Below are 26,568 nucleotides of genomic sequence, written 5' to 3' on the forward strand. Positions count from 1 at the left end.
CGCTCCCTCCCCGGGACCCGCTGCGCTTCCCTACCCCCGGCACCCCCCGGAGGATGCTGCTCTCCCCTCCTCGGGCCGCAGAGCTGTCCCCACCCCATCACCAAAAAACTCCCGGTACCTTCACGGGCATTGTGCAGCCGCATCCTGCCTCTGGGATGGCAGGGGAAATGGCTGGATACGGTCTGCCAGGCTTTTAATTTCACTTGCTGATTCAAAATGAACCAAATCCTCGAGGTCCTGAGCTTTTGGGGCCGTTTGGTACAGCTCAGTGCGAGTCTTGCTGCTTGAAACAGTTTTCTGCCATGCAGGAAATAGAGTCAGAAAATCGGTTTGTGGCACATCAGGAGGCATTTTGGATGGGGACAAACCCATCCATTTGGTGGCTCAGTGACAGCCACGCACAGGTTGTGTCTGATCTGTGTTTGTGTGTCTGGGAGAAAAGCTGGTGGGGGAAGAAGGCCACAGCTACACTTTGTGCAACCTACACTTGACATATGATATATCTGTCTGTGTTCTGAGGTCTGTACATGTCAAATGTGGTGATACTCATTCCTGTGCATTCCTCAGCACATCCCAGCAGCTCTGAGCAGTCCACCTGAACAATTACATCCCAGCAGACATGCTTCAGCTCCAACCTTTCTTCCTTCCCTCCCTGCACAGGGCAAAACCAGTGCTCCCAGCAGGGCACTGCACTCAAGGCCATCACTGCAGGTTGTCCCACTGGATGCTCCTGCACTTTGATGGCAACATTCAGCCCTGTCACCATCTGCCACAGGCCAGGAGCACCCATCTGCAGAGCCCTGAGGTGACTGTCCCCCCACCATGGGGCAGAGTTTCCCACAGAGCTCCCCGTACCCTGCAGAAATTGTTAATTTGGAGCCAGTCCTCCCAGAGATGTCTGTGTGACAGAGAATCTGTCCCAAAAAATTTACATGGGAAATGAAGTCTCCTTTTCTGTTTGGCTAAATGTCTGCCAGCCTGTTCTAATTTACCCAGCCAGGTTGATTTGCAACTCTCAATTTTCCATCGGTTGGCTGTGACCAGGACTCTGGGAAAATTTAGCACTTGAGTTCACCCAACTCCTGCATTTCAAAATATCCCAGCCCGAGACATGCAGGAGAAAACCCTTTCCGTTTTGGAACAACCAGGAGGGAAAAGTCTGAACACGAGAGGTTTTAAAAGCATCGAATGATTTCACATTGAAAACGCCAGAGCAGCCTGGGTCCCTGTGAGCCCCGGCATCCCCCAGCCCTGGGCTTGGGCAGGAGCAAGGAGATCCCATCCCTGGGTGACCTCGCACCCCATCCTGCTGCAGGGATGCCCTGCATCCCTCCTGGCTGGAGGAGGAATGCCAGAGGATGGGAATGCTGGGGCAAGGGCTGGGGGAGACGGCAGCAGGCGAGACACATTCAGTCTGTGCTTCACCAAAAGTTCATCAAAGCCAAAGGATTTTTTTTTTTTAAATTTTTTTTTTTTTTTTTTTTTTTTTATGAAACAGTTAAGATGACTCAGCGGTTTCTGACGCAATCCCCGTTTCATCGGAAAATTCCTAAGCAGCTCCTAGTGGCAACTGATTGCTCCCATAAATCACAGTGTTATCCCTGGCCGCGGCAGCGCAGCCCCGTGAAATCAGCAGCAGCAATGCCATCGCCTCCATGCGAGCAGAACTGCCCCGGGAACAAACTGCAGCAGAGAGCAGACCCAAAACATGAGTTTCACATCAGCCAAACCCCGCAGCTTCAACTCCTGCCACCCCAAAATCTCCAGGGACAGCAGCGTCCCCAAAGCCCCGGGGCTGTGGGTGCAGCTGCCGGCAGGTACAACATCAATCACAGCTGGCCAGCCTCAGACAACAGCGGGTTTTATCTCCCAGCCTTTGGCAGGAGAGTTAGAAATTATTTGCAGATGTTATTTACTGCTTTTGGGCTCACAGGAAAGTGAGACAAGATGCACCTGCATGGACAGTGAGAGGCTTTCCTTCCCTGGGATGGTCACTGAGGGTTCGTGTTGGAAATTTAGGATTTGGATGGGAGTCTCTTATCCAGCTCTGCTCCCTGCATCCTGCACTTGGGTGAGGCAGCCCAGCAATCTGTGCTGGGTATTCATCTCTGACACTGCCCTGGGACACGGTGGGCCTGGTCCTGACAGCCACACCGAGCTGGGAGCAGCCCTGCCCCAGACTGGAGACATGCAGAATTCAGAGTGCAAAGAAACAAACAAAAACAAACAAACAAACAAACCCAATAAAACCCAAAAAAAGCAAACAAAAAAACCAAAAAACAGCCACAGACACTCCAAAATAACCTTCTCCAGTCAGGGGAGCATTGCCGGCGACTGCCTGCTGGTTTGGCTGGAGAAGTGCCTGTGGAGGAAAGGAGTTTCCTTGGCTGAAATGAGTTCAACAAAGCGCTGCTGGCAGGAGCCAGGGATGCTCAGCTGAGCAGAGAAAGTCGGGGTTCTGCAGGATCAGGAGCAGGGAGGGCTGGGGGATCCCTTTGCTGGGCAGTTTCTCTGTGGCAGAGGGACCTCCCTCCTCAGCCTGGGGCAGTGACAGCCAGCTCTGAGCCAGGCAGGACACACTGACCTCCTCCCTATGCTTCCCATGGCAGGACACTTTTCCATCCTGACACAAGCACCAGCCCTTGGAGCTGCTGGAGTTCACACCCAGCACCCCTGAGCCCCAAGCACAGCCCTGGAACGAGGCCTCCATGAACTCCATCCCACAGGACCTGCTCTTGGTGAGCCAGAGCCATGGATGGGGAATTCCAGCACCACATTCCCAGCCAAATCAGCCCTTTCCTGGCTCAGCCCTTGCACTGGCACAGCAGATGGGATGGCTCTGCTGTAGCCAGGCCCCCCAAAATGCCTGCCCAGGTCCAGGAGTGTGAGTGTGGTCAGGAGTCTGTTGGCCCAGGACCCCCCAGCAGCTCCATCTTCCCTCAGGGATGAGGCAACTGATTTGGTTTCTTCATTTTTAATCCTGACTGCAGAAGTGATGCATTTGTTTGATACTTCTGCAGCTATTTCCAGGCCATAGTGGTGTGGCATGGGCAGATTAAAGCTGTTCACAGAGTGTGTGAGGTCCTTGCATGACCAGAACTTTGCCAAGGGGATCAAAGCCCCCCAGAAAGCCCCAGCAGCTGTGGCCCACCATTGGGTAACTAAACCAAGAAAGAGGAGACCAAAAGAAGTGTTGTTTTGAGGCAGAAGTGCTGTTTGGAGATGGTCCCTTGCAGAGATCTGCGGTGCAGTGTTGGGCAAGGCAGCTCATCCCTGCGTGTCCCCACGCACTGGGGACGGGGCTGATTTATGTCACGATGGCGTGAGGGTTTCATCTGGGGAGATTTGCAAAATGTTGAGTCAAACTGAACCAGCCAAAGCCACCGAGCTGCTCTCACCATCAGATTCCTGTGAAAAATATCTCTGGGCAGATTGAAAGCCACGAGTGAGCGCAGTGACCGCAGGTACGGCTGTGGCTGGAGAGTTTCGATGGTTTCAAGAGCCTCTTTTTGCTGTGCAGGCTTCAATTTTACCTGTCCCCAAAGGTTACACGTTCCTGCAAGAACCTGGAGGAGCTTCCAGGCAAGTCAGGCTCAGTTTGAAAATTTTAGCTATTTAAAGATTGAAGGAAAAAAAGGTACAGAGGCTTTTCTTTGAATGGAATGAGTCTGACATGGAAGTTGAGCAGTATTGTGCTGAGGGCCATTGGCTATGCAGCCCTGCCAACCACAGGCATTCAAAATCTGTGAGTCAGACTCCCCAAAAACCCTAAGACTGGTTTCATTCCCTTTTTGGATTTTAAGCCTTGAAGCATCACAGCTTCAAGCATTTCTATGCAGAAAATGACATTTTTTTGGCCAACAGGGTAAGAGCTGCGACCCTCAATGTTCTTGCTGGGCTCCAGGAGTTACGACTGTAAAAAAAACCCATTAAACACCATGAAATGAGCAATAAACCCCTGCACTGCCTCCATGAATTTGGCAGTGAGGGACCACCCCAGGACATCCCAAAGGTAGGAGTGACAGAAAACTGGTGACAAGAAATCAAATGTCCTTGTCATTAATGGTGACATGCTTGTCATGGGCCATGACAGGCCTGAGAGGAAAGGGAAGAGTGAAAAAACCCTAAGGAAAACATCAGCAGGAATATCTGTGAGCAATATGCTTAGTAGGTTTATTCAACAGGGAGACAGGAAGGGGGATTTTTTTTTAAGGGTAACTATTCACCTAAATCTGCCTCAAATGGGGCCAGGCCTTAGGGAGAATGGATATTTTAAGTGGCAATTTATTCCACTAATAAAATGAGAAGGCTGCAGGTGTTTTGGCAGGGCTGTGCCCAGGTGATCAGAACAAGGACTCTGCCACAGCTGGTGCCTCTGCCTTGAGGGGCTCCTTTCCCTGGTGCCAGAGCCCATGTCTGGGTTCCAGCTGGCCAGATAGGGTTCCCCACATCAGGGATCACCTCCAGCCCTGATCACAGACAGCAGTGGGTGGGGAGAGGTGTTTTATCCTGGTGCTGCTGCCATCCCTTCTCCAGCTGGGCAGGAAAGGGCCAGTGCCCATGGGCTGCTCCACTCCTGCACCACCACTTCCAGCCCAGGAGGATTCTTGATCAAAAAAAGACAGGAAATCTCCACAAACTCAATGGTGCTGTGCTGGTCAGATTGCTCAGGGCTCCTCAGGGCTCTGCCACATCACCCTGCTGAGACCAGGCCACCATCCAGCTTCTCAGCATCAGAGTGCACAAGCTGAAGGGTTATGGGGGTGAAAAATTAAACTCTGAAGTAATGGGAGCGGTAAAAACCACTTTGTAGCATCACAGTTCTTCAAACTGCAACCCCAGGTAGAGCTGCAGCTCCACTCTCTGTTTTTGGGTCATTATCACCTGTATTTCCAGCCTAGCAGTGACTGGTGACACTCAACAGAGCAGGTTTCAATTTTTGACCCAGTCTACACCACAGGCAGATGAAAGATCATCCCATACTTACCCCAAGGCAAAAATACTCTCAATACTCTCAGCTGGCACAGCCCCCTCCTCCCCTGTTCCAACATACACTGCTTTCAAACCATCACCCTCATATTAAAAATAAAACAAAACTCTCTGTGTCTCTTTCCTTCACTGCAATGTCTGAGTTGAAAGGGTAGAAGTGCTTGCAGAAAGCCATGGTTAATGTTACCCTGGAAGGATCCAGGACAGCATACCAGAACCTGGGTTTGGCATCTGGGAGCCACTTTTCAGCCATATATATCACCGTTCCTGCATGCACACTGATCCACACAAAATTAGCCCAATGGAATGCAGATTTAAAAATTCCCTTTCCAGCAGCACTTAAACTCAGGAGCTAAAGTTTGCTCTTTCCCCATTTCCTACCTGTTTAGGAGAGAAGGAATAAAGTCCTGGCCCTTTGTTTTTTGGGCTCCTTCCCGGGAAGGTTTGCCCAACCCACGTCTGCACCACAGTGTTTGCAGCCTGAACAAAGAGCTTTTAAGCAGCAGCAGCTCCTGCCAGGAGCTCAGCACCTGCCTGCCCCTCTCCTCCCCATTTATTTTGGGGGCTCTTTTTCAATAATAGCTGAAACATGTGTGTAACCCGGTGGAAGCTCTTTTCCCCAGTGCCTACAGTGCTGGCTGCAATCCAACTGCCAGCCATGGGTATGCAGCTGGGAGAGAAAAAATAAAAAGAAATAGAATAAAACCCCAACAACCTGTGGAATGTTTTCTTGCTCCTGAGAGCTCCAACACTTCCCTGCCTGGGATTGCCTGCCATGGCTGGCACTCGCTGCATCCAGCAGCCAACGGGGTTTTCTTTCCCGTGGGTGCCAGCTGGATTTTGGGCAAAGGCTGGGGGTGAGGGGGATGTATTTAACAACTGCCTGATGGTATTTTTCACCTGATTTTTCACCTGATGCCATTTGCCTTGTGCACAACCACCACCCTTGCACGTCCTTGCTGCACGACTGCCGTGTCCTCACAAGTGGTGGGGGGCTGCTCTGCACCCAGACATGGTGCAGAGGTTTGGACATGGAGGTTTGCCCTCAGCAGCAGGTTCTGAGCTGTGATTTCACCTCTCTGATATCTGTCTCATGGCCACAAAGGCAGGGCAGATGATATTTTCATAGCTGGGAATCCACAGTAGTTTGTGCAACTTCTTAACCCCCAATCTGCTCAAAACCCCCCTGAAAACAAGCCCTGCTGTGCCCCACGGCACTGTCCTTGGCCCAAGCAGATCATGAACACAGAATAATGGATTAATCTGAGGATATGGCCCAAAAAAGGAGCAGGGTACTTTGGGATGTGCTGGAACTCTGCTTTCAGCTCAGGGCTGGACACCTGGGGAGCATCAGGGTATTTATGTGCTGCCTTGGAGGGATTCATTTCCACAGTAAATAGGGACACCAGAGTTTTTCAATATTTTTTGGTCAAGATTCAGTTTTGCAGAGTTTTGTGGTAAGTTTACAGCCTGCCCAGGCAGGAGGGCAGCTGGAGATGTGGTGTGGGCAGCGTCCTGCGGAGGGATGCTGCCTGCAGCCAGCCAGGGAATGTGGATGGTTCCTGCAGTATCAGCTAAAAACAGGAGCCCTCCCCAGCTCATCTGAGCCGTGCCCTGGGGAAGGATCTCAGCACAAAGTCAGTGCTTTAATGCTCTGTGCCATTCCCTGCACACACACACACACACACACACACCCTCACTCCCCCTCCACAGCCCTTTCCAACCTACTGGAGTGCTTTAAAGAGGATTTTATTTTATCCATGCGTGCCTGTCTTTTCTCCAGACCCCCTCCTGCAGGACAGGCCATCCCATCCTATCAGCCCCACAAATGGTGGTTCCTATCAGAGCTCCCACCCTCCTCCCCAAAGCCGCAGCCACAAAGGCGCTTGCTCAAGCGTAGCATTCCTGTGTCCCGGGAACAGCTGTGCCCAAAGGATGCCGAGAATCTCTGCGAGGCTCCAAGGAAAAGAAATTAACGCAGGGGGGGAGCAGCAGCGATATAATAAAAAGTCATAATAAAAGAGAAGCACTGAGTGGATTAGCAGCCCAAGCACCGCTTGGCTTTTGGTTTCCTTTCCTCCTGTTTTCTGCGCCGCACGACAATCTGCTCAAATTCCTCCAGCCCTGAGACACTCGGCTCCTGAAATTCAGACAGAACTCCTGGAGGTGGCCAGGCTGGGGGCACGGCTGGGAAATTGGACTGCACGGAGCCCCACGGAGGGCACGTAGGCACTGACAGCAGGCGCTGGGTGCTGGGTCACACCAGCTCCACGTGTGTCCCCGTGGGGAAATGAAAGGCAGGTTTGGAGCTTGGTGTGTGTTTCTCAAGTGCACAGAGGTCGTAGGATACATCCCACTGTTTAAGGGGAAAACGCTGGTGCCTGTCAGACACCAGTTCTTCCTTTGTGGAAGTGCAGAGCAGAGAATAATAAATAATGCGAGGGATCCACAGGCGTTATCGAGTTCAGCTCTTGACTCTGCACAGGACAGTGCCAGGTCCTGTCCCTGGCCACCAGAGAGGACAGATCAGTGCCTGCCCCTCCACTTGGTGAGGAAAGAAGCTGGATTTTCCCTGCTGCACTGCTCCAGTCACCCTGACCCAGGCTCAGCACAGGGGCGGCAGGATGTGGGAGTGGGATGTCCTCATGAGGAGCGAGCAAACCCAGAGTCCTCACCCAGCATGCACCTAAATCCAACACCCAGCACAAGGACAACATTCCCTTTGACTCTTTTAGAAACACCCAGGACGACTCTGGGGGCACAGAGCATCTGCTGCCCGGAGCCACTGGCTGTGTCAAGAATTTGGGGTGAGACGGGAGCGCAGGCGGCGGCTGTGGCGGTGGCAGCTGTTCCCTGCCCGCAGCCCTCCTGCCACACAGGGCATTTAAATTTTAAAGCACACTCCCCACGGTGCTTTCTCCACTGTTCTTGCCCAGCTCACAGAGACCTGCTTCCAGGGAGGTTCACGAGGCACCAATGGGTTCGCTGGTGGCCAAGCTCCTTCTGCCCACCCTCAGCTCCTTGGCCTTCCTCCCCACCATCAGCATCGCGGCCAAGCGGCGTTTCCACATGGAAGCCATGGTTTACTTCTTCACCATGTTCTTCGTGGCGGTAAGAAGTTCCCAATTTCCCCTCTCCCTGCATGTTTTATCCTCCCAAATGCCCCCTGTACCTGAATTACCTGTACCTGATGAATACCCTGTACCTGAGAAGCTGATTCACCCAACGCCAGCCAGCACAACCCCTAAAATATCCCTTTTCAGTTATTTCCCACCGTGTGTGGTGCTGAGCAGCTGATTCTCCAGTTTAGGATGTCCTCCAGTGTGGCCTTACAGAGATTTAGTGGTGTTTTATGACTGAGATTAGGGAGAGGGTCTGGGTGCAAAGAGCCTTGACTGATTTGCAATGCTTTGGAGCTGGCTTTTCTCTTTGTTTTACAGCTACTAAGTGGCCATGCTGAATCTGGGCTTTAAATTGCCTCCAGAATCTCTTGCTCTGCCTCTGTCATTTTAGCCAAAAGCACATAGTAGTCGAATTATTGATTTTGCAATTGCCAGCTGGGGATGGGAGCAATGCTGGAGTCAGGGGAGTTTCTGCACTGGGAAAAGAGAGACTAAAACATGCTGCTGAGCTACTAAGAAAAATAATTATTAACCCTTTGTGGGTTGAAATGTGTGTTTTACCAGGCTCTGATTCCCTTAGTGTGGAAGTAACAAGCAAAGAAACGTCTGTAAATATATAAAATATTCCTAATCCTGCTCCCAGCAGTGTGCTGCCCTGGGCTTTGTATCCCTGCTGACTCCATACAGACACCAGCTGAGCACCCAGAGCAGCATTCCCACTGGAAAAAATCTCCTGTTTTACTACATTTCTATGATCTGCTAAAGAATATGAAGGAAACAGCTCAGCAACCCAGCCAATGTTGCATTTCCCACTAATCCCCATCCAGCTCAAGGCATCTCGTGAGGGCTGGCACGTTCCTTGTACAGAGAAACTGAGGCAGGGAGTAGATAAAGGATCTTCCCAGTGTGAAAAACTCTTTCACAGGGCTCAGAATCAGGTTGGTCTCCTATTAAGGATCCACAGAACATCCCTGACCATTTGAGCTGATTAAAGCATGATGCAGAGGGAGAAATTCTGCCAGTTCCATAAAAACTACAGGACCAGTTAATATGAAAACATCCCTGAACCCCCAGCCCCAGCTCCCCAGGGAAGCCAGACATCCACAATTTCATTTTGCACTGGGTCTGTGTCTACTCCACCTCCCCAAGAAATAAGCAGGAAAATTGGCATGTGTTTTGATGGGGGGTGGAACAGGTCCTCTCCAAAGAGATTGAATAAGTGAAATACCCCTGAGTGGGGAAAGGAAAGAAGGGAAAGGAGGAGAGGCAGCTGCCAGCACGGTGGGGAGGGTGTTGGAAGGGCAGCAGCTGCTGTTGTTGCATTTTTTGTAGCATCCCACTCCTCCTCCTGCAGGAGAGCTGAACACAGCAGTGAAAGCACATGGCCGTGGCAGACAAGTGCCAGGAACACACTCTGCCTTCCACCCTTTCTTCCCTCTGGCTCCAGACTCCCTGAGCCCAAAATCAAGCAGGGAAAAGAATTACGACCGTGGTGCAATCGTTTCTAGAAGCTGCAGCCAGCCAGAGGGCTTACAGCAATTCCTATTATAAATTATATCAGCATCCCCAGCGGGCCGTGACAGCCAGCAGCGTTCCAAGGGCGTGCAGCCAAGCAGAGCAGGGACTTCTTCAGGAACTCTCTGGGGCTGCCACTGCAGAACCTACAGGGCTGAGGGCTAGCAGGAAAAGGAGAGAGCCAGGCAAACACTGGGAGCATTCCTCTGATTGCACTTGGCATGGTCTGCATTTGTGTTGCATGACAATGGGGTTTTTTTGCAAATAACCTAATCAATGAGCTAATGGGCAGGAACTGGTGGTTTTTAAGGGAATGCACTAATGAGTGAATTCCCCAGTATTCAGAATCTGGCCATATCAACTCTGTTTAGCCTGGACAGTGACCTGGCATCCATACACATTTCATCAGGACACTCATTCTGAATTGTTTTACAAGAATCTTTTGCAATTAAAACCACAACCCCAGAGTCCTTCTGCTGGAGAGGCCTTCCCCCAGTGCCTGGCTCAAAGCAGCTTGGTCATCAGATTGCAAATTCTGGCCAAGAAGCAAATTAAACCCTGTCTTAGTTTGTACTAAGAGAGAAGAATGCTGATTCTTGGGCAATTTGCAACTGGGAACGATGACATTATCACTCAAATATATTCATTACTGCATATCTGTGAACCTGGTGTAGCTGACACTGTTCTGGCCTAGCTGGCCATCCTCTCAGCAGCTACACTATTTCAAACCAGCTGATAAGAGCTTTTACCTTACTGGTCTGGAGGTAAGAAACTGCTTTTCTAATATTTTTTTTTCTTTTTGGATAGTTTTACCACGTTTGTGATGGTCCTGGGTTATCAGTGCTGTGTTTTATGCGCTACGACATCCTGGAGTACTTCAGCATCTACGGAACAGCCCTGTCCATCTGGGTGTCCCTGATGGGTAAGAACTGGTCTGTTGTGGCTCCCAAAACTCCAGCACTGGCAGGAAGGGCTGGATTTATCAGGATGGCTGATGGGACAGTCAGTGGGGACAGCCCCCAGAAATGCTGCTGGCTCTGAGCTCCACCTGAGCTGCCACTGAAATTGCCCTTTGTGGAACTCAGTCTGTGCTGGTTTTTTTTTAATCCACTTTTGCATCATTAACACCTTGGAAAGTCATTGTAATTGGTGGGGTCCAGACATGGAACTGTCCTGAGTGGTGGCTGGGGATGTTTTGCTCCTGGAGATAAAGAGCTGTGGCACCTGCTGGTGGTGTTGGTTGGGTGTTCCTCTGCCTATCCTCTGCTTCAAATGACAATAACACACTGGAAATGTGCTGCAGTTCAAGGCAGGACAAAACTATGAAATGACTGAGTCTGAAACCTCATATACCAGGGAATTTCCCATTTCTCCTCGTTTTCCCCATCCCAGGCCCATCAGCTTGTCTTGCCTCACTTAGGGGCATTAAGAAATGCAGAATCTCCCACTTGCCTTGGTAGCATGAGAATCAAAGTGGTTTAGTCAAAACAAGTATAACTTCCTGGTTTATCAAAAGTCTGGGCTGGGCTGATGGGAATATTAGATCTGCTTAGAAAAGTCAGAAATTTATTTCACTTCCTTTTTACTATAAATCCCACCCCTTGCCCCATTATTCAGTTTTCCCACATTTACTTCACTCTCTTTTTCCTCATTTTGTTCCTTACTTGCTACTGAAACAAAACATAATAGAAATGGGGGGAAAATACCAAGTAAGACAAAAAGTTCAAACCTACCATTTTCCCATTTTTCCACCATGACTTTTGGAAGGGTGTGAGTATTGATGACAGGAGAAGAGAGCAGGGTCAGGGGAGACATGTTCCAACAGAAAAGGTTTTGCTCAAAAATTTCAACCATTTCTAACCAGTGCCCAGTCCAGATCGAGTTCTCATTTCTCCCCATGAGGAGCTGGGGTCAGCATTCCAATGTACAGCCCCAAAATGCCCCCAGGACTTTTCTCTCTGCCCCTCAGGGCTCCAGGGATGGTGCAGAAGCTCCAGCAGGGATGGGGTTTCATGAGCAAGGGTAACACCCCTCAGCTGGGCAGATTCACCCCATGGGGATGCAGGAGCACCCGTTCTCCAGGGCATGCAATAGGATAAATTTTCCATGCAGGGAAAAATGTGGGGGAAAAATATTACCCTTAGAAATGGCTCTGTCCTGTCAAAATGTGAGTCCCAAGGGGCACTCCCTCACTGCTCAGGGCACTTCAGTGCTCTCTCTGCTCAGCTAGAAAAGGCAACAAGGCAAATCATTTCCAAAGGGCATTTTCAGTGGCTAACAGCAGTGTCAGAGTAGGTCAGAGCTGATCCAGACACTTTGGCTCCTTACAGCAAAATTCAACTTGATTGCTTCATTACTGCGTTCAAAAACCTCACCAAAAAATACAAACCCTGGACTATGAGGTTTAAAATACTGACCCTCTGGGAAACAACAGAGATTAACATGCGGACATTATCCCTTAGCCAAATTCCCTATAAAAGCACGATCCAAGGACATGGAAGGTGTGGTGACTGAAGCCCAGGGAAGCCTCTCACTGTGGCTTGTAAAGCCCCAGCACACATGTGTGGACGCAGACCCTCAGGCAAACTTCCCGGAATGCAAATCCAGGACAGCCATAACACAGCTGTGCAAGCTGGAAAAGCACGGAGCCCACTGGGATCCATAACTTTTATCAGTTATTACCCCATTCTGTGCTAAACAAAAACCTCTAATAATTTACTCACTCTGGTGATTTCCAGCTTGCAAACCCCAGGCAGGTGCTGGCGTGGACAGGCAGGCAGGACCCCCATGACACTGTCAGTGTTCAGGAACTCATAATCACAGAATGAAGGTGCTTTATTAACGAGCTCTGGGTGTCAGGGGTACACAGACCCAAATCTGACCTGACTTGGTTTTGAGCTGAACATGTTTTTATACTCTATCTTTATACAACTTACATATTAATTATTAAACTTATTGTTCTACTGTATGTATTGATTTTACCCAAGAATGGATTTCTCGTGATCCCCCTCAAACCCCTAACATAGTTTCTCATGACTCTTTAAACAATAATTATATCTAATCACATCTAAAATTATATTATTTATCATATACTGACCACACAGGTGCAGTTTCACATGATCTTAGCAAGCATGAGGTCTAACATTTCCCAGGGCCTACCTTTAACACCTTCCCCAGGGCTTGCCAAGCCTAACTTTCTTTCTAACTCCCCGAAATTTCTATGATTTTAAAATCTTTTACAATCAACACCAGCTGGGAGTCCCACTGCACTGAGGTGATGGAGCCAGTGCCAGAGTGAGCTGGCAAGTTTGGGAAGGCTGGAAATGCAGGGTGAACCGAAGAGCTGATTGTGGGTTCACAGGGCAGGATGGTCTTTGCAATCACCTCTGAATTCTGAGTCAAGGAAAAGGGAATTCAAAGAATCATAAAGTGGTTTCAAGTGGGAAGGGATTTTAAAGACCATCATGTTCCACCCCTGCCATGGACAGGGACACCTTCCACTGTTCCAGGTTTATCCAAGCCCTGTCTAACCTGGCCTGGAATGCTCCCAGGGAGGGGCAGCCACGGCTCCTCTGGGTAGGGAATCTCCTTCAAGCTTCCCCATTGCTGAAATAAAACCCCAACAATCATCTTCTGGACCCACCAGGCAGACGCCTCAGGATGGCTTGCCTTGCCCCATGTGCCTCAGTTTCCCCAGCAGTGTGACGTGAGAAGGGCAAACCAGACATGGATGCAACCCCAGGGCAGGTGGGAGAAACCCCAGGAAGGCTTTAGGGGAGCAGCTGAAAAAGGGGGGGTCTGTGAGCTGATGCTCCCTGTGCTCGGTCCCTCAGCCCTGGCAGAGTTTGACGAGCCCAAGAGATCGACCTTCATCATGTTTGGCGTCCTCACCATCGCTGTGAGGATCTACCACAACCGCTGGGGCTACGGCGTCTACTCGGGCCCCATCGGCACGGCCGTGCTGGTCATCACTGTCAGATGGGTACGTGGGGCAGGGCTCTGCGGGATGCTCCTCAAGGGGAAAGGGCTGAACCCTGCATGGAACAGCCCAACCTGGGCCAGTGGTTTCCTCCTCAAGATCCAGCTCTCGATTTCACGGGGATTGAGCAGCATTTCTCCTTTAACCTGAGCAGAAGGCAGACGGCAGCCTTTGTGATAAATGCCAGATTCGATCGGTCTGAGCAATCTGCCACATCTCCTGTCCCTGCATTTCTAATCTGGAGGAATGTATTTATGGGGTTTTTACAGCTGCTCAGAGGCAGAGGTAAACTGCCCCAGATCCAGAGGAGATAAAAGCACAGTGATGAAGTGGGGAGGAGTCTGTCTGCAGTTCTGAATGCAGCTGGGACAGTCGGGCACAATGCTGCAGCCTGTGCCCCACTCACAGCACATGCTGGGGACCCAGCCAGGACTGAGGTAGGGAAAACACTGCAGAAGTGGGCAAGGAGTGATGTGATAAAAATTGCAAAAAGATGATGCCATCATCATGGAAATACAGTGGTGCAAGTCCCAGTTATAAACCGTCACTAAGCCAGCTGCTAAAAGCAAGTGGCCACCATGGGGAGGGAATGGGCAAGGAGGAGACCAAGGCACAAGAGCACCCTGCATCCTCCAGTCTGCAGATGCTGTGCTGGGATCTGCTCTCCCACAGACTGGGTTTGTGAGGGCACACACTCCCTGAACTGGCTCTGGGGCTGAATATTAAAATATTTGTATTATTATGAGGAATAGACTGGAGCAGCCAGCTAAATCCAGGTGAATAGACTTGGTGTGCTCTCTTCTTCCTCCCAGCTGCAGAAGATGAAGGAGAAGAAAGGACTCTATCCTGACAAGAGTGTCTACACCCAACAGATTGGTCCTGGCTTCTGTTTCGGGGCACTGGCACTGATGCTGAGGTTCTTCTTTGAGGTACCTGTGTGCACACCCATCCTCCCTGACTCTACAAGGCGTAAGGGACATCACCAAGAGAGGGACATCCCCACACACACCACAGAGCTGCATCCAGCCTTGCACAAAACCCAGCTGAGGCATGGGGCTCCAGGGTTGGCATGGACATTGGCATTGACAAGGGTCCCTCCATGCTTGTCCCCATCCCCTGATCCATTTGGTGCAGGTGTGACAGCAAGTGGCACACAGGGTGATGCTCTGTCTCTTTCTCCCCCTTCAGTGAGTGACAAGGACATGAGATGTGCTTTCCTCAGGCACACGTGGTCCTCAGAATGGCTTTGTCGAGCATGAGCAGGGTTTTCTAGAAACTGGGGGCATGGGTGACTTAAGGACACCTCACACCAACACAGCAGGGACCAGCTCTGACCCAGGCATGGCCGGATCCAGAGCTGGCTCATGCCAAAGAAAAGACTCTCAGTGACTCCCAGGGGCACTTGGTCCTTTGTTTATATCCTTTTTCTCCTGCTGCTGGCCAGTCCCCCCATCCTGCTCCAAAGGGTCCGTGTGTCCCGCCGGGCAGGCAATAACTCCCCGGCACAGCTGCCGGCCGTGCCTGCACTCAGCCCCGCCGTTATGGCTGCTCTGTGCTTTGGGAGCTGCGAGATACAACCTCACAGGCATCCCCAAGGATTATTTTTCAAAGCATTTAGTAATTGCAAATTCTAGCAGAACATAAAAATGTCACTTAGCAGAAGCCGCCTCCCCACGCGCCCCGGCCTCGCTGCCGCGTCCTTTGCGGGGTAATGAAACACTTCATTCAAGAATTGGGAAATGTGCAAATTAGAACGTGTTAAATCCACTTTGCTTTAGTTTTGTTGGTTTTTTTCCGCTGGAAATCCTTCCTTCTCTGACAGCAAAGGGAGGCAGAAGGTTCAGGAATCTTTTTTTATCCCCTTCTTTTTGGCTACTTGTTGAAATTTAATGTCGCACACCTCACGCGAGCCCCCAGCCCTGCTGCTCCTGCTTCTCACTGCGCTCTCCCTGCCTGCAGGAGTGGGATTACACATACGTGCACAGCTTCTACCACTGTGCCTTGGCCATGGCCCTGGTGCTGCTGCTGCCCAAGGAGAACAAGAAGGCTGGGAGCAGTGGGACCCCTGCCAGGCTGGACTGCTCCACACTCTGCTGCTGCGTCTGAGCCCCCAGGCATGCGTGTTCCTGCTGCTGGGTGATGGAGGGCTGCAACCAAAAGGAAGATGCCTGCCTGCTGGATTTTCCTCTGGCACAGAAGGAAATTTTTTTTCCAGCATCTTTTCCCACCAGCTCTGGGATTTTCTCCCCTGGGAAGTTTCTTGAGTCACCTGGTCCAGGGGAATGCGTTCCAGCCCATGGCAGGGGGATTGAAACACGATGGGCTTTAAGGTCCCTTCCAAACCATCCTGTGATTCACCTGTACACCATCAGCCCTAGCAAAGCTTGCACTCCCAGTTTGGTACATATCCCTATTCTCCCTGGAGGAGCACTCAGCTGGGCTCTGACCCGTCCCCTGCCCCAGGAGACCCCTGCACTCCCAGGACATGTCACCTTCTCCTGACCTGGCAGGACCCAAGTTGTCCCCTCCATGCAGGTTCACCCAGCCTGAGCACACAAAGCTTTGTTTGCAACACCCAGTTAACAGAACCTGTATTTTTTGTGAGATATTAACTATTTTATTTATGCATTCTCTTGATGTAAATAATATATACTAACAAGGACTTTGCCAGTGTGCAATGCCAGCATTTCTTCAGCGGGGTGGGAAATTTTCCAGCTCCACTCAGCTCAGTCGAGGGCAGATGCCAATTCCAAAGCAGAGCCACCACAGCTACTCAAACCTGAAGGGACCTGCAACACTGGGCACTTTGTCCTTGCAGACCTGCAGGCACAGGCAACAGGTGCCTCACTGGTATGGAAAGTACATGGAAAATGAGAGCAGAGAAAAGAAGCTCCTGGAGAGACGGGGGGAGGCTGTAAGCCTATAACATCTCCTCCAACAGATTATTTGCTATAGCAGAAGTGTATGATTTATTTAGACTGTCTGGGAAAAAGGCCAAGACTATATGTCATGGACAATTAGAGCAGTATTGATATACAGAGATGTCCACAGAAAGCCCACATTAAGCCTGGGTTCCTCTGGAAGAGAAATCCATCCCAGTCATTCATCAGAGCAACTTCCTGCAAAGGGGCAACAACCAAAACTGAATGAGCTTCCAACTAAAATATAAATGAATTATGAACCCCCAAGCATCCAAGAGTCACTGGCAAGCGGTGGCACAGCTGATGCAGCTGCACACAGAGGCAGAGCAAAGAGCTTTCAAAGAGTTCCCCAGCACCTAAAGCAAGACAGCTCCATTCCTTCCCAGCATCCAGCCCCTGGGATGTTTACAAGATGCTCCCAGGATTCGCGTGCGAGGCTTTCCTTGTTGCTTGCATGCTACTGGAGCTCTTTGCCGTGTGAGGGCTGCTCACGGTGGCCCCAAAAACAGCCCCAAGTGCTCTGATTTGGAGTGAAAGAAGTAGCTCAGCACTGCCCACAAGAGATGCCTCTGAGGGTGCACAGCATCCTCCTGACTTGTCCCCCATGGTCACCCCATGGCCACACCGGCTCTTCCTGGGTGTCTGTCACCCCAAATGCAAATACTCAACACTGACCCTGCCCAGGATCCCAACCAGCAGTGCCAGCAGCCTCCCTTGCTTGCTGCAGCCACTGATCAGAGGCTCCTGCACCCCAGCAGCTCATTTTGGGAGTGTTTGGTCCCTCCTGGGCTGCAGTGACAGGCACAGCCCTACAGAGAGCCCTGGGGACATGGGAGACATGGGCATGGTGAGAGCCTGGTGAGGGTGCAGTGCTGGCAGGAGGACACTGAGTGACCATGACTCGCAGCATGAGGCACCAGAGGTTGGCCAACTCCCTGTGAACAAGGAGGACACGTTAGCTGAGGAGCAGCCGAGGAGATAAAACCTCCTGCTCCCACCTGCCATGTATTCAGCTGCAAAAAAACCCCACCAAAACTGTTTTACAAACAGCAAAATCTCAAGCAAGGTTTGCTTTGTCTCCTCCTCTCCCTGCCCCAGGGCGATGCTCCAGCTCTGCCAAGCATCCATCCCTTGGCACCCCAGTGCAGGTCCAGCCTTGGGACTGACACACACCTGGGCACAGGCACAGGGTCCCTGCCCTGATGGCAGCACCCAGCACCCCGACACAGGAGGAAGGTGCAGGGCTGGATCCACTACCCCAGGCAGGATATCCCCTACAACACCAATGCAGGGAAATATTATAAACATCTACAGCAACGTAGACAAAACAGTCTCTTGTAACCTTTTAGCGCTGCCGAGAGCTTTGCCTGTAAGAGCTCTTGAGCCCCTGCCAAAAGTTCTGGCTGTTTTCATAAGAGAAGGTGTTTTCGTCTAAGGTGCAGTCTGAGTGCTGTGACCTTTGTCATGTCTGCTACTGAAATTTCCTGCTTCTCTGTTATTCTCTTCTTTGGTAAGACAATATGAAACCCAAAACTTTTATTGCCCCTTTTAAAGTGTCTTTATAGCTCCCCGTCTACTTCATATACTGTCTTACTCTCCAGTGCTGGGATATTACTTATGGGATCCAGCCTTGATGCTGCAAAAGGCATTTGGGTTTCATGAAGACCAAACCGCCTGGGCTTTTTTAAGATCAGCCAGAGAGGGGGGGGGGGGGAAGAAAAAAAAGACAGAAAAAAGGAATGAGAGGGGAGGGACTGTGCTTTCCGCTCCAGAGGCATCAGCAGCTGCTACCAGTGCAGTCTCCCCTGCCTCTGCCAGGCCTCCCTGGGCACACAAAACCCAAAATTTGCTTTGTGTCTGGGTCAGCATGGGGTGTCTATGGACCCTGTGGGGATGGCATTGCACAGCATCTCTTCCCCTGCCTCCATCCCCTGCCAGCTGTGCCCCAGAGCTGGCAGCTCAGATGTGGCCGGACAGCACAGCTGGTGCCAAACCTGGTGTGCAGCAGCTGGGACACATCTGCCCTGGAGCTGGCACCGGGGGAGGCCAGCCCTGCTTGGGGGGCTCCCATGTACCCCATTTCCCAGCCCAGCTCTGGTATTGGGAAAGACACACGAAGGATGTGTCCCTAGGGAAGGGTCGTGGGTGCCAAGGCACCATGCTCCCAGTCCTGGCTGTGGATCATCCCTTCCCTGTCATCCCTGGTGACAAAGATCCTTTGGGATCTCATCTGCTCGCTCCCCAGCATCCCCACTGCAGTGGGAGCAGGGATTTGGTGTGCCAGGGGGAGAGGGCTGATGGAACTGTCCCCTCCAGGGGGACATTCCCCCACACTTGCCTCGGCAGGGCTGGCTCCCTGGAGGAGGGAATCGGGACCTACTCCTGCTGGAGGGGAGGCTTCCAGAGATGTCTAGTCAGGCTCAGTGCCAGCTAATCTTCCAGGCAAACTTTATCCAGATCCTTTTGGCTGCAGAAAGTGAAAAACCAGCCAGATCCAAACATAAAAGCCTGGTTTCTGTTGCCAGCTGCATGGGGCACTCCAGAAAAGGCCTTATCACCAGGTGATTTTGAGAGACAGCTTCAGGATTTTTTTCCACATGCTGCTCTTCCCTCCTCACCCTTCCATTGTCATTCCTCCATGCATGTTCAAGTGCTGAAACCAGCCAGGTTAATGCAGATGGTGGAGCCAAGGTTTCCCTTGTACCCACTTAAAAGCTGTCAGACCACAGTGACACCAGCCCACTTCAGAGAGTTGTGTTGCTCCATCCTGAGGCACCAGGAGTTCATTGGGAGCAGACTCCTCCTTGGAATTTCCAAAGATACCAAAGATTCCTCTGGAAATTCAGGAGTGGTGCTAGGGGCAGGAGCTCTGTGGCAAGTCCTAGGGAGAACTCTCTCCCTGTGGTCCTCCATCACCCTCCAGCTCTGATGTGCCTGTGAGATCCCTGTGAGAGGGATAAATCAGGTCTCCAGGGGCAAAGGGAAGTCACCAGCCATGTCCTACAAAGCCCAGGACATGGTGCAAATGCTCTGTGAGAATCCAGCCTTGTCCATCAGCTTGGAAAAAAAGAGAGATGGAGCAACTGAAGCATCTCTTTGGGACCACTTGGTATCTCTCAGCTTTGCTCCAGCTATCCCAGCCCCAATGAACATCCTTTTTGGGTGTAAAAAGGTCTCCTGCTCTTCTGAGCAGTCATAAGGCACATAGGAACAGCAGGATGGAGTTAGAGCAGAGGCAACCACAGAAATCAATAAAGTGGTACTTCCTGCAAGGGTGCAAATCTGCCTAACCCAGCATCTATGGAAGAAAAAACACATTAATGCGTAAGGATTCTGCTGAAAATGCCACACAGTGGTCCAGAACATTTCTCTTCCCTCCTCTTTCCTCTCATCAAGATTCCCAACCAAACTCCCCAGCCCAGCTGGTGCAGGCAGGGCAGTTGGTGATGACAGCCCCATCCCGGTGCCACTGGCAGCACTGGGGTATTTTTGGGGCAGACAGAATGAGCAGCTCAGCTCAGGGCCTAGAGGAGCTCAGCCACAGCACCCCGGACAGCCTGGGGTGCTGCAGGGAGCCCCTCACCCCCACCCTGGTGTTCTCTCCCCTCGGCAGCACCAGACACGGACACAGCTGTGGACTCAACCCAAGAAACCAAATCCTGGCACGGGGCAGGGCAGATGTGGCACAGCCGGGCTCTCTCGGCCCTTCCAGGGATGCTTTCACAGCTGCAAAACCCCGCTCCAGGCCCAGGTTCGGTGTCTCCAGCCTCCCCACTCCTCCAGCAGAGCAGTCCCGGGGAGTGGCAGTCCAAGGTTTTTGGTTTAGGCCAATCTCCCAGAAATTCTGTCATCATGCAGAGCATCACGCACACTCCCGGATCCGCATTACACAGAGCATGGCTCCGCTCCAGCGCCTCTTAAAGCCAGTGGAAAAACCCTCCCTCGCTCGATGGGAGCTGGCTCAGGCCCTGTACGATCTGACAGATACCATGGAGTTGTTTTAAACTGGGAATATCTCATGGCCCCAAAGTTTCTCCTGGAAAGGGACAGGGCAGGGGGTCTGCAGAGCGAGTGCTCCTGAGGAAAGCTCCCGACCTTTCAATGAGCATTTAATGAGCCATCGTTATCTGATCCACGTGCTCCAAATGCAAGGAAACCGCTCGGGTTTCCAGCTGCACACATCACCCCATGCTCATAAAAACGAGCTGATGTGTCTGGGAAGCCCCAGACCCAAAGAAACATTATATAAATGGGGTGGGGGGAAGTCAATTATACTTTGGGAAATGTCAATTATGTGGGCAGACAGGGATGGTGGCTGCTCTCCCCTGCTTTCCTCTGGTTTTCCAGCAAATCAAATGCTCACTGATAAAAGTCACAATCTCCTTATAAAGGCAGGATCGTTTTGCCTGTAAAAGGGAAGGTTTGGGGGAAGTTTTACACACGTCTCTACTCTCTTTATGTCTTTATTTGCATTTTCATTTCCACAGTAGTGGAGCTAATCTGAATGGAGCAGGAGCGAGGGTCCAGGTTATAACCAAAGTATCAGGTAGCACCTTCACATCTGGAAGACATTTTGACACAACTTCTCCCAGACTGTTACAGACAGTTTAAAAGCAAAATCTGATAAATAGCAAATGTTTAACAAGTCAATAGGAAGCTGCATTTGCAAGAACATGTGGCTCTAGCCGGCCTAGCACCCCCACACTGCCAAGGCCCTTCAAATGCATCGCACACATCCCTGCAGCACACGGTGAGCTGGGGCTCTGCCCCGGCCCAGGCTCAGTTACAGGGGAAGGATTAAACACAGATGTGTCTTTGTATGGCCAGACATCTCCAGCTTCAAAGCCTGAGAGGGTCCCGAGCCTCCCTGCTTTGGTGGTGAGGGACTGGCTGCTCCTTCCCGGCCTAAAGCGAGCCCCAGACTCGTGTTTGTGGTGGGAAGAAGACAAAGGGAGCTGAGGAGACCAGGAAAGGACCACAGAACCCGTTGTCACAACCGTCCTGATGTGCTGGGCACTGCTGTCCCTGTCCCAGGAGATTTTGGGGCTACACTGACCGGTGAGGCCCCACTCAGGTCACTGCACTGATGGTCACAAGCACACAAGGTCTCACCCTCATTTTGCACAGATTGGGATCCATCTGACTGCCCCAGTCCACAAGCTAGAGATGGATTACACCCATTTATACCAATTTACACCTTTGAAACTCCTTTTCCAACTCTTGGGAGCCACAGCCTCCTCAGGGCAGAGGTCATTGGCCACACAGGCAATGCTCTCCTGAGAAAAAGTGCCCCAGGAGGCAAAACATCCAGACACAAAATCTCTTTCAGTGTTGCAACCCTGCCTGGTTTGGGGAGACTTCATTCCCAAAATGTGGGAAGAGGCATAAAAAGGGAATTATGCAAAAGAATTGTGCAAGGACGGGGGAGCAGAGGGGGAGACAGAGGAATAAGAAGTGACCAGGAAAACCACCAGAAACCCTCCAGGATGCCTGCCTATATTTAAAGATAATGTGTCCAACCCTCTTGCCAAGCCCCACTCATTTGGAGCCGAGCTCATGTTTTGGATTAATTTTAAGACAGTTCCTAAAGCATCTCACTCACACAAGGAAGAATTTTTGCCTCCTTGGCCAAGGTGACCTTTTAAAAAATCTCACTCACTATTTTTCAACCTCTCACTCGTTTAAAATTGTCATCTCCAGGGTGCTGCAGGGCACTCGGTGCAGACAGTTTGTGTTCTGGCATCCACCAGCCCCACAGAACATCCTGGAGTGGAGATGGGTGTGAGGATGGGGAGCCAGAGGAGAATTTCTCTGCAAATCAGAACGCTTCTCTCATCTGTGAGCATCACTTGACCAAGCACTGAGAGCACAAATAGCCCCTCCTGCACACCCACATCTCCCCAGGCACCCACCATGGGCTCCTTGAAAGTTTTCCCTTTAAAGTCTTCCAGGCATTGGGTTTTTTGAACTAAAATATTGTATAGACACGTGAATACACTTTCCAAACTGGTGCCTTTTGTCTGAGGAATTAAATTACAGATATTGCCCCCAAACGGTGACCGTCCTGTTGCACCTGGGTTTTCTGCTCTGAGCCTCCCCAGGAGGAGCCACCTCAAGATGTGCCCCAGCTGTTCAGTCTCTCCAGGGAGGATTCATCCCAGAGGTGTCATTCCCATCTCCCAGCCACAACATGGAGACAGTTTTGGAGCAGAAACATGAGAACAGTCACTCCCAAACCCTTCTCACCCAGGCATCTGCAGCATCCCAATCATCCCGGAATCCAAAGCTCATCCACACAGGGATTTCAGATGCTTCCCATTTAGCTCCAACATTTTCAAAATGCTCAGCCACTGACTCACAGAGGGCCAGGACAGCCACGACCCTCACTGCACCGTGGCAGGACTCAGTATACACAAGTATACCAAACCCAGAGGGGTTTTGGGGAAAAAAAAAAAGGGATTTTTGAAACCAAGCAGCCCTAGGGATCACACAGTTTTCTCAGCATACCCAGAGTGAGCAAGCAGGATGTGGGGCATGGAAGTTGCTAGTTTTTGCTGGTGATCCCAAATGCTGGGGTTTTGAGGGAGTGATGTGAGCAGTGGAGGGGAAAAGCACCTTCTGTGAGGGATTGGGAAGGGGGAGCTGCAGGGCCAGCTCAGTGTGGGGGTGCAGAAGGTGCAGGAAGGGAATCCAGGGGCTGCAGGATGTCAGGAGCCACTCAGCTGCTGTTTGAGCTTTTGAGAGCAAAACAGGTAGGGCCAGATACTTTCTTTCCCTCACACCTCGAGCCCTAAAGATAAGTGACAATAGCAGTGATCAGAAATTGTCCCTTTGGCTGGAAAAACATAAATCACAAGATCTCGCTGTTCCCTGCATCCAAAGGCACCAAAAGCAGCATGAGGACATCCTTGCAATGCAGCTCCAGTACGTGAGCATCTCTTAGGCCCTGGGGGAGCCCAGACACAGAGGCAGCCTCAAAAATGAGACAGATATTTGGGCTTTCAGTTAAGCACAACCAGCAAGAAAAGTCGAGCTTGGGTTTACTGGATTTGGCAAATGAAGTTGTAGGGCAGCTCCATGGTTTTATTTAAAGAAGTTCAACCATAACCTCATCCCACGAGGGAAATGCAGAAATTCAAGGTGCTTCTTGTTCAATAGATGCTGCTCCCTGCTCAGGCAGGTCTGGGATAATGTTCAGAGTTTTGCTACATCCCTGTCCAGGCTAAAAGAGAGACCACACACAAAACGTTTTCAGGATGCCAGCAGCTGTGCACAAAGCATTTGGTTTACATTAATTATGTCTGGACAAAAAAAATAAAAGGGGGAGAGAAGGAGAGCAAGAGAGTGGAGAAGACAGGAGGGATGCAGGGAGGCTTCTACATCATACTGATAAGATCTGCTCTGATCCCACATGGAGGTCACAGCATGTGCTGAGTGTTTTAACACCCCCTGCCACCCTGAGCAGCCCTGCACTGCCCCTGTGAACACCTCGGGAAATGCAAAGCACAAATAGAGCCCTAGAGACTCTCAAAGGCTTCATGGGAGCCTGTCCCCTGAGCTTTGCTCCCTGTTCTGCTTCTCTCCTTCTCCTCTGAGCAGAAATGTTCCCAAGAAAGACCAAGGAAGGTAAAACAAATGCTGTTGCTGGCACCTATCAGGGTGGAAAGCAGCACATGAGAAGGGAAGAGGTGGATGGTAAAAGGAGTCATTAAAAACAGGAAAATTTGTTCCACAGCTGTGCAGAAAACCCAGCAGAAACTGAACAAAGCCCTTCCCCATCTCCTCTTCAGAGAGTGCTGTGAGCAGTGGGGACTCTGCAGGGTCAGGAAGTGTCACCCCCAGGTTTGGACACCCTGTACCAGCACAGACCTCTGGGGCCCCTGTCCCATCCCCAAGGGCAAAGGAGCCTGCTGAGGTGCAGGCTGAGCCTGTCTTGCCTTGGGCTCAAGCAGCCACCAAAATACTGGATTGCTCAGATCCCCACAAAGTAAAACCCACCATGAAAGGTCCATGATGCTGCTCACCGGGGAGAGGGGAAGTGCTGTTCTCACCTTGGGCTGCACCAGCATCACCCCACTGGCTGCAGCACACAGAGGGACATCCAGACCTGAGCTCCCAACAGAGGACACCTGCCTGCAGGGACTGGGCTGAGGGGCCACAGGTGCTGCCTGTGACCTCCAGAAGCTGCACCTCTGCCATGCCCTGCACATCTTCCTGCCATACATCCACATCCCACGCAGCCTCCCTGGGCTCTGTGTGCCCACTGGCACTCCAGCAGTCCCTGAGCAAAGAGCTTGTTGTGACAGGAGCTGCACAGATCCCAAACCCATTCCCATCCCCCAGGAGCCAGCAGCCACACAGCCAGGTCCTGCTCCAAAACAAGTGATGTCAGGTGGCAGCATTGCCAGGCACAGGCAGCTGGAAGAGCTGTGCTGCCATCCCAGAGGACCAGAGCGGCCAAGCCCCTCCCTGGCAGCAGCTGCCCCCTCCCAAAATCTGCTGCTCTCCAGGGCAGCCTCGCTGCTTGATGAATTCTGGCATTGCAGCAGCAGCGTCTCAGGGGGCCCAGGCTGCGCACGCCAGAGCTGGACTGACCCATGTCAGAGGTGATTAATTTATCAGGCTTTTGGCACCCTCCGCTCCCCGCCAGAAAAACAATATCCCAAATTCCAGGCCCTCCCACCCAGCAGATGTGTCTGTGGCCAGGGCAGCCTTTCCAGCCCAGCTCGCAGGAGCCGCTGCGGGGATGCAGCGCCCGAGGCTCCCGTGGTGCCAGCTGCATCCCCATCCCCACGGGGAATCCAGGGGACAGCCTCCTCCAGGGGCAAAACCCGGGGGGTTTGTAGTGGGCTGCCACCTCGGGGGGTCCCTGTGTGGCGGTGTCTGTGCTGCCAGGCTGCTGAGGAGGACAAGGATGTGTGCTCAGTAATGCTGGGATGTCACCTCACCGAGCCCTCCAGCACCGTCGTGTCACAGCACTCAGCAGCCCTCAGAACGTGTCTGGCTTTGAAACAAGCAAGCATTGATTCAGGCCTAATTAAATTAGCATTAATCTGTTATCATCAGGAAAACATGCCAGGCCTTGAAGGGACAGATTAACAAAATTGTTGGCGTTAGTGGAGAGGGTCAGAGGATGGGGATGGGGCACAGCATCGCTGGGGGTGCTTCTTGAGCCCTGAGCTCTCCATCCCTGCCTCTGTCAGGGTTTAAAGCAGGAAATCAAGAGGACAGTGATACCATTCAGATGCTGCAGAGCACTTGGATGTCAGGCAGCCAAAAAAATGGGAGATTTTCCATCCTCTCCCCCAACTCTGCTGCCTCCCCCTGGGTTTCCAGGGAGGGATGAGAGTCCCTTTGGAGCACAGGAGCAGCCAGTCCCTCTGCCTCTCAGTGCTGGCCACGGGGAGACCTGCTCCTGGCCCGGCTCTGAGCTCTCCCTGACATCAGGGCAAGGGCTAGAGAGGGGGGATAGGGGCAAACAGCCCATTATTTATCCCCAAAAGGTCAGCGAGCACCTTGGAAGGGGCTGGAGCTGGATCCCCACGGCCCGGAGGGGGCCAGCGCCTCCTCGCAGAAGAGGTTTTACAATTCATCTCATTTGCTCGCTGTGGCATTTTCATCACGGTAGTTCGACTTATGCAATTACATAAAAAACATCTAATGAAATCTCGGTGACACAAAACATGAACGTTTATATTGGCCTCCCTGTGCCGCGGAGTTGATCTTGGCTGGGCTGTCCAGACAGACATTCTGCATTCTTCAGAGATTAAGCACTGAAACGCTCCGGAGAAACCCAGCTGCCCGCTCCCCCTGCAGCCGAGCCGCTAATTCCAACCACATGCTCCCCGGCCGGGAAAAGGGGAAAACGAGTCCCTTCCAAAGCTCACGGGCATCTCCGGGACCCAGCCTGGCACCCCGGGCATCCCGGGCGCATCCCGGCCCTGGGCACTCCTGGATGCTCCTAAAGAAACAGCGCGGCAAGGCTGAGGGCTTGGCAGAGAGAGGGTAGAAATAAGATCCTGCAGTGGGATTGTTATGGAAA

The 26,568-nt window shown here is 51.6% G+C and overlaps 1 protein-coding gene and 1 long non-coding RNA gene across 2 annotated transcripts in view; one reads left to right on the plus strand and one right to left on the minus strand.

Moving 5' to 3' along the window:
- Positions 1-64: 64 nt before the first annotated feature.
- Positions 65-26,568, minus strand: part of LOC117245232 — a 33,662-nt gene continuing 7,158 nt past the window's right edge. Inside the window, exon 3 of the long non-coding RNA XR_004499689.1 lies at positions 65-297. This is a non-coding gene — a long non-coding RNA (uncharacterized LOC117245232). The remainder of the gene's footprint in view (positions 298-26,568) is intronic.
- MYMK (myomaker, myoblast fusion factor) lies at positions 7,714-16,267 on the plus strand. The gene is made up of 5 exons (XM_033518505.1): positions 7,714-8,100; positions 10,434-10,548; positions 13,460-13,608; positions 14,418-14,534; positions 15,565-16,267. Exons 1-5 carry the CDS (start codon positions 7,966-7,968, stop codon positions 15,709-15,711), a joined length of 663 nt encoding a protein of 220 aa, XP_033374396.1. The 5' UTR covers positions 7,714-7,965; the 3' UTR covers positions 15,712-16,267.

This window comes from Parus major, chromosome 17, assembly GCF_001522545.3.
Source record: "Parus major isolate Abel chromosome 17, Parus_major1.1, whole genome shotgun sequence".
NCBI classification, from domain to species: Eukaryota; Metazoa; Chordata; class Aves; order Passeriformes; family Paridae; genus Parus; species Parus major.